At 41.4% G+C, this 12,229-nt stretch overlaps 1 protein-coding gene across 1 annotated transcript in view; it reads right to left on the bottom strand.

Annotated features, from left to right (window-relative positions):
* Positions 1-12,229, bottom strand: part of BTD (biotinidase) — a 58,979-nt gene that overhangs the window by 16,226 nt on the left and 30,524 nt on the right. The window contains exon 3 of the mRNA XM_082259481.1: positions 7,179-7,404. Coding sequence (XP_082115607.1) covers positions 7,179-7,397 — 219 coding nt within the window. The 5' untranslated portion in view covers positions 7,398-7,404. The remainder of the gene's footprint in view (positions 1-7,178; positions 7,405-12,229) is intronic.

Raw genomic sequence — 12,229 nt, 5'->3', positions numbered from 1 at the left:
CAGCAGTCTTTTACCACATGATCAGCTGTGTCCAACACACTTGCCGGGTTATCAATAGATAAATAATAGATATTATCGGTTATCGGCATTCCTTTCCTCATGCGCTGTCACAGCATGAGAAGAGGAAAGCCGGGAAGTGTGACAGGGGACATCTATTCTACACTGATAATCAGGGCACTGATGATCAGTGTCCTGATTATCAGTGCAGCCCCAATAGTACCAATTAGTGCTGCCAATCAGTTCCTCCTTATTAGTGCTGCCTATTCGTGCCCATCAGTACCATCTATCAGTGCCCTTCAGTGCTGCCTATCAGTGCCCAGTGCCATCTATCAGTGCCCAGTGCCACCTATCAGTGCCCATCAGTGCTACCTATCAGTGCCGCCTCATCAGTGTCCATCAGTGCAGCCTCCTCAATGCACATCAGTGAAGAAGAAAAACTACTTATTTGCAAAATGTTATATCAGAAGCTATGAAAAACATTTATTTTTGTTTTTTCATTTCTTTTTTTGTTTGTTTAGCAAAACAAAAAAGCCCAGTGGTGATTAAGCCCCCGTTCACACTGGGGCGACCTGTCAGGCGACCTGGTCGCCTGACAGGTCGCCGTAGGTCGCCTGGCATAGAGAAGCTGTGGACCCGTTCTAATAGGAGCGACACAAGTCGCTCCGACTTAGAAAAAGGGTCCGGAGCTTCTTTGGGGCGACCTGGAGTGACCTGCATTGACTTCAATGTTATGAAGTCCGTGCCGGCCGCTCCGAGGTCGCGGTGCGAGCAGCGCGCCGCGACCTGTGAGGTCGCCCCGGGAAGTAGCGTCGCCCCAGTGTGAACGGGGCCTTAAGCCCCCGTTCACACTGGGGCGACCTGTCAGGCGACCTGGTCGCCTGACAGGTCGCCGTAGGTCGCCTGGCATAGAGAAGCTGTGGACCCGTTCTAATAGGAGCGACACAAGTTCCTCCGACTTAGAAAAAGGGTCCGGAGCTTCTTTGGGGTGACCTGGAGTGACCTGCATTGACTTCAATGTTATGAATCCCATGCCGGCCGCTCCGAGGTCGCGGTGTGAGCAGCGCGCCGCGACCTGTGAGGTCGCCCCGGGAAGTAGCGTCGCCCCAGTGTGAGCGGGGCCTTATAATACCAAAAGAAAGCTCTATTTGTGTGAAAAAAAAATGATAAAAATGTCATATGGGCACAGTGTTGCATAACTGCGCAATTGGCATTCAAAGTGTTACAGCGCTGAAAGCTGAAAACTGTCCGGGGCAAGACGGAGGTGAAAGTGCCCAATAAGCATGTGGTTAAGCACAGCATCATGAACACAGCATGTGTAAATCTGGTAGCAGCTGTATTTTTAGTGTTCAGGCAGGCAGTCGGTGGGGGGGGGGGGGGGTGGTAGGGGGGTTAAAACCATGATTCAACCACCCGATTTCACTGCCCCTAGTCTTAATAAACATTTCACATGGAATGGGGCCCAATTTAGCAGGGGAATGCAAGGGCACAACCCTTGCTGAATCAAAGCTGAACAAGACTGATGCCAGTTTTTTTTTTACATCTGTGCCATTCAGTTTGTGCAGCAGACACAGGTAGGCCCATGACCAATTTGATGCAATATGCAGCGTATGGTCTGAGCACTAACAGTCTGACCCCCCCAACCCTTCAACCTCTGCAGCAATGCTGGCAGCACTCATACATCTATTTCCCAAAGACTACCTCTGGATATGACGCTGAACACGTGCAATCAACTGTCCTGTTAAACTGTTAAACTGATGTATGGTCTTGACCACCATGCTGCAGCTCAGTTTCAGGGTCTTGGCACTCTTCTTATAGCCTGTAGAGCAACAATTCTTTTTTTAGATCCTCAGAGAGTTCTTGGCCATGAGGTGCCATGTTGAACTTCCAGTGACCAGTATGAGAGAGTGAACCAACACCAAATTAAACACACCTGCTCCCCATTCACACCTGAGACCTTGCAACACTAACGAGTCACATGACACCAGGGGTGTACTCACTTTTGTGAGATATTGTATATGGCTGAACACACACACACACTTGCAAACTATTCATCATAGCAACAACATTCCAACTCATTAATAAGTTTAATTACATAAAGGTGATACCATACAAATATATAGCTAAAAAAAAAAAAAAAATTAAAGGATCATAGTTCCTCTTTAAAAACGGGTATGTAACCACTTCTGGAGCGGAAAATTTTCTCCCTTAATGACCAGGCCATTTTTTGCCATTGGGAACTGCGCTACTTTAACGGACAAATGCGCGGTTGTGTGACGCTGTACCCAAATAAAATTGATGTCCTTTTTTTCCCCACAAATAGAGATTTCTTTTGCTGGTATTTGATCACCTCTGCAATTTTAATTTTTTGTGCTATAAACAAAAAAAGAGCCACAATTCTGAAAAAAACTATATTTTTCACTTTCTGCTATATAACACTCCCAATAAAAAAAAATCTATTTTTTTCATAATTTTAGGCCAATTTGCATTCTGCTACATATTTTTGGTAAAAAATATATCCCAATAAGTGTATATTGATTGGTTTGCTCCACAGGGAGCGATTGCGGGTGCCCGGCGGCAATCGCGGCCGCCAGCCCCACAGACCAACTTCCCCTCTGGGGAACAGGTACGTTGTTTCACGGGAAGCTGCCGACCTGCCACTGTATATCTGCGGTGGCTAGTCTGCAAATGGTTAATTCTATACGTACAGTGACCGAGAGGGGGTCAGCAACGGGAGATCACATTAGCCTATTTTTTAAATTAAATTATTAAATTATTACAAATTTTTTTTCATAGTTACAAATAAGAAAGAAAAAGTCAGTTTTTCCTATATTGCAAAATCATAATTTCTCCCCTAAATCCCCCCTTCCCTTTATCTCCCCAGTCCCCTTATATACTCTGTTCCGGATTTGCAGTTCCACTTCTCCTTTCTTAAATATATTAGCATGTCCCAGTCTTTAGTCACTCCCCTAAACTTTCCATAATTCTATGTGCTATCTGCTTTTTTTTAAAGTCAATCCATTTTCTCCACTTATTTGAAAAGCAGTCTACTTGTTCTTCATTTCTACTACACAAATATTCCACATCATATATGTATTCTTCCCTGCCACACCATTCCCTTACGGCAGGGGCTTCTATTTCAAGCCATCTTTTTGGGATAGTCCACTTCGCTGCAATAAGCAGGTTTGGAACTATCGAATTTCTGTAATGTTTTAAAGATCTATTTATTCTATGATATAGACATGTCCAGGGGTAATCCATAATAATCTCACCCGTAATTTTATTGATAAGTTTTTGTATCCTTAACCAATACTCCTGGACCTTGGGACATTCCCACCAGACATGAATCATTGTGCCCCCGTCTGACAGCCCCTCCAGCACAGATTTGACTTCTCTGGCTGACAGCTGTGTGCTATAACCAGTGTTATATACCATCTCGAAAGGCACTTATAATTCATCTCAATGGTGTTCATTTCTCTAGCGGTGCAGTGTGCGGCTCTCAACACAGTCCTCTCCTCGTGCTCATTGAAACCAAATCCTATTTCTCTTTCCCAACTTTCCATAAATGTAAGTTTCCTCATTCCCGCCAGATCAGTTAACTGAGACAAACCATGTTTTATTATTGTTAACGGGTTACAGAGTTTTTCCCCAAGGTTCAACTATTTTTCTGATCTGATGGGTTGGGGCAAAGAACCTACAAAGTGATTTAATTGCTTATAACTCCAGTTATTTAGTGTCAACCATCTCATTGTGTTTAATTTGTGAAGTGATCTAATTTTTCCATTGTGTGTTAATTCTATTAATCGCAAATCCCCTATCCCACCACCAAACTGTTTCTCCATTCCATGTAAAAAACAAAAATTTGTGCCATCTAGTAGTAACAACGGAGAGTTGTATTTCCATCCAGCCTACCTATATAGCATATCCCAATATACAACTCTTATTTAAAGTGTATCTTCGTGTATTTCCCTGTACTTTGGTGGGATCCAAATGTTCCTATCTAATAGTGTTTGACTCAACTGATTTCCAACTTGACCCATCTTTTTTCTGAATGTTTTTTTTTCCATTCTATCATCAGTGATATCAATGCTGCTGTGTAGTATCTTTTAATGTCAGGTGCCGCTAGTCCCCCCTGTGTCTTATCTCTACTAAGTGCCGCATACTGCACCCTAGGTTTTTTTCCCCTGCCATATGAAATTTAACAACATTGTTCTTATTGTTTTAAATTATGCAGATGGAATGGCAATGCATTTGATATCTGTATAGTATTTTGGGCAGGATTATCATTTTAAACATATTTAATCAACCTAACCAAGAGATTGGGCAAGTTGATATTTTCCTAATGTTTAACTTTATCTCCTCTAAAAGTGGTATATAATTGGCTAGGTAGATATTTTCAGATAAAGGTGTTATATTTATCCCTAAATATTTAGATTAAGCCCAAGTAAATGGGAGTTCTTTCTGCAGAGCCTGCTCTTCTTTTTTATTCAGTCCGATGTTTAGAATTTCTGATTTTATTGGGTATATCTTAAAGTTTGACAGTTCCCCATACTGTATCTCTTTAATTCCTTGATAATATTTGGGAAGCTTATTCTAGGATTACTAATATAAAACAAGACATCCTCTGCGTATGCTGCTATTTTATGACCAATCTTCACCCCTTTTTTCTACATTATTCCTTAAAGATGCCAACAAATGTTCTAATGACAGAACGAACAACAGGGGCGAAAAAAGGACATCTCTGTCTCTGTCTCTGTCCTGTTACACATCCTAAACCATGTTGATAAATTACCATTTACTTTTACCGGTGCAGATGGGTTTTTATATAGGGCTCCTATCCATTGGTTCATCTTGGGTCCAACATCCAAGTCCTTTATTGTTTCAGCCATAAATTCCCTGTCCACCCTGTCAAATGCTTTTTCAGCATCGACTGACAGCAAAAGGGCCGGGACATCTTGTTCTTTAGACTTTTGTAACAATTGGGTTCTAATCCCATTATGTTTACCTTCTCTTCCTGGGATGAATCCTGTCTGGTCTGCATGGATCCATTCTGCCATCAAGTCCTTCAATCGAGCCGCTAGAATTTTTTGCATATAATTTTGTGTCTGTATTTAACAGTGCGATTGGCCTATAATTAGAGCATGGGTTGCATCTTTCCCATCTTTAGGAGTTAAAGTTATATGTGCCTGCAGTGATTTGACTCTCATCTCCCCCTTTTCACCTCTCTCATTCATATAAGAGCAGAGTTTTGGGACCAATATTTCCTTAAACCTCTTGTAATAACTGGTAGTATATCCTTCCGGACCAAGGCTTTTTCCAGTAAGGGTATTTTTTAAGGCTTCCCTTACTTCTTTCTGAGAAATTGGTGCCTCTAACGCTGATAATTTTTCAATTTTTATCTTAGGGAGCTTTGAGGTCTGTATGTATTCTAAGATCTTTTCTTGTTTATACTGTTCTTTAGTTTATAAAGTTTTGTAATAGTTTTTAAATGCACTAACTATTTCTATAGTTGAATCCACCATGTCCCCTTTGCTCTTCTTTTTTTTATATATATAGTTGTTTGCTTTTTTACTTTTTAATAATCTTGCTAGGTATTTTCTGGGTTTATTTCCCCATTTATATCTTTCCTTAGCCACCCTTTTGAAGCATCGTCTAGTTTTTTCTTCAAGCAGTTCTCCCAATTTATCTTTTTTTTAATACTAGAACTTTTTGTGTCTCGGCATCTAGGCTCTATTTATGTTTCTGTTCCAACTTGTGTATCTCTGATCTTATTCTGCTTATGTGGGCAGTTCTTTCCTTTTCTTTCCTAGAACCTACTGAGATAAATATCCCTCTAATATATGCTTTGTGAGCTTCCCAAATTGTGGCTAAGGACACATCAGGGGTTTCATTTACTAGGAAATATTGGTCCAATTCTTCCTCTACTCTTCTTCCAATAATACACTGCCCGTTCTCTGCTCATCTTGCAATAACTCTTCATTTATTCTCCATGAATTTACTTTTTTGTGGGACCCAGGGAATTTTATTTCCATGATAATTGGTGCATGGTCAGAGATAGTCATTGTCCCTATCGATGTACTAACAACTGCTTCTATCAACCTGTGCGCTATCATTATATAGTCCAGTCTTGAGTACGTTGAGTGCATGGGGGAATAGAAAGAATAATATCTCTCTCCTGGGTGTTAGATTCTCCAGGCGTCTACCAGTTGGCATTGGAAAAGCTTACTCCTTACCTTCTTAAGCTGGAGTCCTTCCGTCGCTCGTGCACTGTACGTACAATCCAGAGATGGATCCATGCAGAAATTAAAATCACCTGCCTATTATAGGTTACCTTTTTTTTTTTTTAAAGGGACAGTTTATCTAATGCTTTCCTCAAATATTCTTTTGGATTTTTATTTGGGAAATATATATTTGCTAGGGTACAGTTCGTACCTTCAGGAAGATGTATCGGCCCTCTGGGTCAACCAAATCTTCTTCTAGGGAGAACCTTATATCCTTGGCAAAACCAATTGCAACCCCTTTGCTCTTTTAATAGGGTTATTCTCCATAGTACCAGATCGGAAGGTATTTTGAGTATATTTTCACATTTGTATTTTGTGCAATATATGTCTCCTGTAAAAAGAGGATTTTAGCGGAAATCCGTCTGAGCTCTTCTAATATTTTATGTCTTTTAGTTGGCGTATTTAGTCCTCTAACGTTATATGATAGTATTTTCAAGCAATTAATTTGATCTTTCTATCCCCTCTCACCTTTCGTTCCAATGGAAAGCAACGCAACATTAGCCTATGAACACCTTTTTTATGAGGTCAAACAACTTTTAGAAAACAAAGTCTGGTACACACTTTTTTTTTTTTTGTTTAACCCAGCAGGGCTGAACGAAAAAAAACTGACTGCCCAGGAGGAGCCAATGTACCAACTTTGCGACTGTCAGACTGGCAGCAGTACACACTGCCTGTGTGTACTAGGCTTAAGTATAATAAATACATAAGTTTACAAGATAGAGGTGTAACCATTGTTGGATTCCAACACATGGAAGGGTTACCACTTCAATGTTAAAAACAGAACAGCCTTCAAATGTCAAAAAGGTTTTCAGTATCCCCCTCCCCTTCCTAAAAAAAAACCCTTATCTGCTACAGGCAATATCTATATAAATTGACTTTGGAATAATAAAAAAGACTTACCTTTTTTGCAGCAGTATTAACCTGCTGTTCATAAATATCTAAATTTTTGGACATAAATTCCAGAGCAGATTTTCGGTCAGACATGGCTGTAGAGTTGGGATTCAGTATAGAATGGTGTTCATACACAGCAGCCACATAATACTCTATTCCAAGGCCAATCCGAGCCATTAAACAGCAGGAGAACACTTGAACTATCAGTCGGAAGTTTATTGAGGCCATCTTAACACTATATGTAAAAAAAAAGAACAAAATTATTATTGGACACATTTGTGGTTACTGATATATAGCTTGCTGCAGTCAATTGTCACTGCAAGATGTGATGTAGCTTAATCCATTAGGTTCACTATAAAGTAAGATATTTTTTAATTGTCAAAATCCCAATTGTCTAAATGGGTTTTAATGTGGGCCACAAATATGCAGCAAGGTGTTTCCATCCTCTGTGGTTATCTGAGAAATATTGCATGCCATAGGGCATTGTAAACGGAACCTGCAATCCCATCCAGTGGCATGGCCTATAACAGTGATGGAGAACCTTTTCGAAACCGAGTGCCCAAACTGCAACACAAAACCAACTTATCTATTTCAAAGTGCCAGTGGCTTAATACCGGTGGTGAGAAGCTGATATATTCCCTCCCAGCCACCTGTCAAATGCCTTCTGAAAATTGATCCACGATGGATTGCTTCTTAGAGGGACAGCAAGGGGCGATGGTGGGTGGGAACTGGGGGAGGGGCAGGATTTGCATATGGCCGGTCATGTGATTTACATATGAATGCCACTCTCTTTATATATAAATCAAGCAGTTTACATGGGAATGTCACGCTATTTGCACATGAATGCTTTGCTATTTTTTTATGAATCAGCTGTACACACTGTAGCAGCACTGGGAAGAAATAGTGACAGGCTCAGGTTCGGGAGGAAATTACAGGACAGCTGCTGGAAGGAGAGACACAGTGCAACGTCCTGTAATTTTCCTCCCTTCCTGCCACACCGATCCCCCTGTGTACCCCCCTGTCAGTGGCCCTGAGCAGAGTATCTGATAAGTGGGGAGGGCATATGCTGAGACCATAAACAGACAGCGTCAGGCTGCAGGTGACACCAGCCAATTGGAATCTCACCCGACTCTGGCGTCCATTGTCGGTGTGACCTCATCCAAACCAACAGCACTGCCTTGTCTCATCCATGCCCACCTTAGAAACATCACCCTCTGGCCCCGGAATTCTATGGGGGGGGGGGGCTGTGTGGAGGAGATACACCTCGTAAAGGATGGCCGGACAGTGTGCACTCTTCTTCCTCGCATGCCGACAGAGAGGGCTCTGTGTGCCAGCTGTGGTTTGCCATCACTGGCCTATAACCTACTGAGAATGACTGAACAACACTTTAGCTGTGTTGCCAGCTGTGATTTGCCATCACTGGCCTATAACCTACTGAGAATGACTGAACAACACTTTAAAAAGCTAATCCAGGGGAATTTTTACACATCTGGCAGTAAAGGCAGCCTCCCTACTAAACAACTAAAATACTTAAGTGGTTCTAAAGTGTCAAAATGTTTTTTTTTTTACCTTAATACATGGAATACAAAAAAACATCCCCCCACCTCAAACATTTACCTGACTCCTCCTCTACTTATCCAGAGTGGTAAAAGGGGAGGGATGGGAGGAAGATGGCTCACAGGATGCTGAGGAAGGGTTATGTGCAGACAGAGCGGTGATGGGGGAAGGGGGGGGGGGGAGTAAAGTGGTGAAGGGTGGTGCTACCACAATGGAGAGAGTGGGGGGGTGGGGGTGTTTGCAGAAAAATGAGAAAGCAACTGACAAAGAGTGTGTGGGGAAGGGGAAGTTATAATGACAGAGGGTGGCGAAAGCAGGGGAGCTGAGGCGTGGGGGTGTCTGGCAGAAATCGTGAGAATAGGGGATGGGTCTGCCAACATACTCTCTGCTCTCAAAACTCTGCCTGCCCTGTGTGGGGTAAAGTTGTATACAGCCATTCTCCTTCAACAAAGTATACTACTTTGGATTCTGGATGTTTGCTCCTATCCAAAACTGGTGTGCCTGGCCAGGTTTCAGTACAGCAACACTTCACTCAACGCTTGTGCAGCATTTGCACAGTTTCCGGGTGCCTATCACACGTTTGCAGTTGTGGCACCATTCTGTATGAGCCTAAAGCTGGTCTCCAATAAAATGCCATAGCTGCTTTGAAATATCCCAGAATGGTGCAGATACCAGGAAAGTATTATTAAAGTGTAACTAAGGCAAAACTTTTTTACCTCATTTTGTATAGAGTAAGGGAGGGTATAACCCCCATCTTTTTCTTTTTGGCCATCTGTGTCCTATAGCAGAGATTTTCTTTCACTTCCTGTCCCATGGCCAAAACTGGAAGGAGGGAGGAAATCCATCCAAAGTGAGGGAATTCCAGTGTGCCACCAGAACTATTGCTCCCATTGGAAGATTTCCCTTCTATTAGTGTTCTGATGTCAACCCAAAATCTAGGGTTTTCTCTTACTTTAACTTTCAATGATAACAGTAAACAGGACAAATAGAGAGGGTGAATCTCCCTAACAGGGGCACAGAGAGCAATACAAATTGATAGGAGTTCTAATGGCTCTCCACTCTCTTCAAAACAAACAAAAAAAAGTTTTTGACTTAACAACCCATGTTATTGAATAACTGCCATGCAAGTGCCTGGTGTTATAGTCACTTTTGGTTATCCAAAAGACAATACTGAACATGACATTTTGTTGAAAACCAGCACTGTTAGTATTAAATGCCATTGGCTACATTGCCGCTCTATTTTCTGATGCCACAGTGCATGCACATCTTATAGATAGTACTGCACATGCACTGTATACCAGCCTTCCCACTGCCCCATGATTTCGAAACTCTAACACCATAGAAGCCCAACTGCTGACATTTTTGCTAACCAGCCCACCCACCATACCACCGATATGAGAGCATACTGACATATTGGTGAAGAAGACCAAGTCAGAAATGCATTCCTTCTTACTTCATATAAACATGGCATCTATTGTTTCTTCTTTTGCAATAAGTATAGGATAAGGGATGACAGTATGTACACAATATCACAAGAATAGTAGAAATGGCAACAGCATTACCATAAAGCAAGGGCCAAACTTTCTAAGTTAGAAGAAAGCTGTCTCAGAAAATAGTTACTCTCCTAAAAGTAGGTTTTAATGAATATGACCCAAACCCAATTTCTATCCACAGGAAGGCATGCAGCAGCCTTCTATGTCATTTCGCTTACAGAATGTACTTTGTAATCATTCACTATTATCTGTAAAATGTCAAAATGGTCTAGAGAAGTCTAGCTATCAATGTACAGTACACTTCAATTTCCATTTGCCAAATACAAGCGTTTGGTATAATTTATAATGGTTATTTCAGTATTTTCCTCTTTTAGGGCTGAACAGCTGCTCTTGTCCTTGCTCAACTTACAGACCCATATACCAAATAATAATTGTGTTTTTTTTGGTATTTTCCTCTTTTAAGGCTGAACAGCTGTTCTTGTCCTTGCTTAGCGTACAGACTTATATACTAAATAATATATGTGTGTCCAGTAAGAAGTTGCTACTGTGTTTGTAAAAAGGAAAGTATAATATATTTTTTTTTCCGGTTAAAATCCATTTCTTGGATTACAGTACAGGATCTTTCCCCTCCCCTATATAACTCCTCCCACTCCACGCTAGCCTCATTTTTTTTAAGGAAATAAGGGAGATCACAAGAACTGAAGGGTCCAGTCCAAGAAATGGATTTTACTGGTAAGTCAAAAAATTGGATTTTTGTACTTACTGTAAAATTAATTTCTCTGAGTTTATTGATGGACACAGCTCTCCATTATTCAGAACCATGGGGTTATATTGCTCCCTACAGGAGTAGGACACTAGGCAGAAAAAAAAAAAAAAAAAAACTTGGCTACGCCTATTGGCAGTCCCAGGTGGTATACCCCCCCTCTCTGCTATAGGTCTTCAGTTTAGTAACAAGCAGTATCAGAAGTATAACAACTCCATATAGGGGTGGGAGATGTGTCCGTCAATGAACACAGAGAAATGGATTTTACGGTAAGTACAAAAATCCCATTTTCTCTTTCGTTCATTGACAGACACAGCTCTCCATTATTCAGAACCCAAGCAGTGCCAAAACATGAGGGGTGGGAAAAAAAATAATCCTAAGGCTAAACACAATAGCCAACCAGGTAAACAGGAGCTCAACAAAAACAACTGGAGCCCAACCTGAACAATACATCCCCAAAGAGGGAACAGACCCTCTAAATAGCAGTCTGAGTAGAGTCCGCCGTTACAGGGAAAGGAGGAACCTGACCCTCGATAGGGACCCCTGATAGAATAGGCCTGAGTCACCGTTTGTCTGATCCATCTGGAAATGGTCGCAGAAGAAGTGAACTGCCCTTTCCTTGGCCCGTCCATGATCACCAAAAGTGAATCAGACCTCCGAAAAGACTCCATGGCTGCTAAATACACCTGAATTGCCCAAACCACATCCAAGGCATGCAAGGCAAATTCCTTAGGATGTTTGGGCCTGGGACACAGGGAAGGGAACACAATACCTTCATTTAAATGAAAATCAGAGACTACCTTAAAAAGGAATGCTGGACATGGGCTAAGAGCCACCTTATCTTTGTGGACCACCATAGGGGGTACGACAAGATAACGCCGCCAGCTCTGACGCCCTGTGAGAAGAAGTGATAGCCACCAAAAAAGGCCACCATCTGGAACAGTGTAAGCAGGGGAATCTCCCGAATATTTTTAAAGGGAGTAAGGAATGGTATTGAAGGGGGTTTTGAAGTTTGGTTGAAGCACAGCAGTAATAGAATAGGAAACAAGTAATGTATTATAAAGAGAGAACCCCCTTGGGTGGGTGGGACTTTAAAGGTAACTAGTAAATATTTCTCATAAGAAAAAATAAATTTTAAATAAAATATACAATTTATTGAAAAAAGTGATTGTAAGAAAGATCATCAAGGTAAATTATATTGTATATATAACAATATGAATAAACATATAATACAATACAGTATACAG

Source organism: Pelophylax lessonae (assembly GCF_965119305.1).
Source record: "Pelophylax lessonae genome assembly, chromosome: 5".
NCBI lineage: Eukaryota > Metazoa > Chordata > Amphibia > Anura > Ranidae > Pelophylax > Pelophylax lessonae.
Note: the sequence above shows the minus strand (reverse complement) of the source record. Positions and strands in the feature narration are given on the sequence as shown.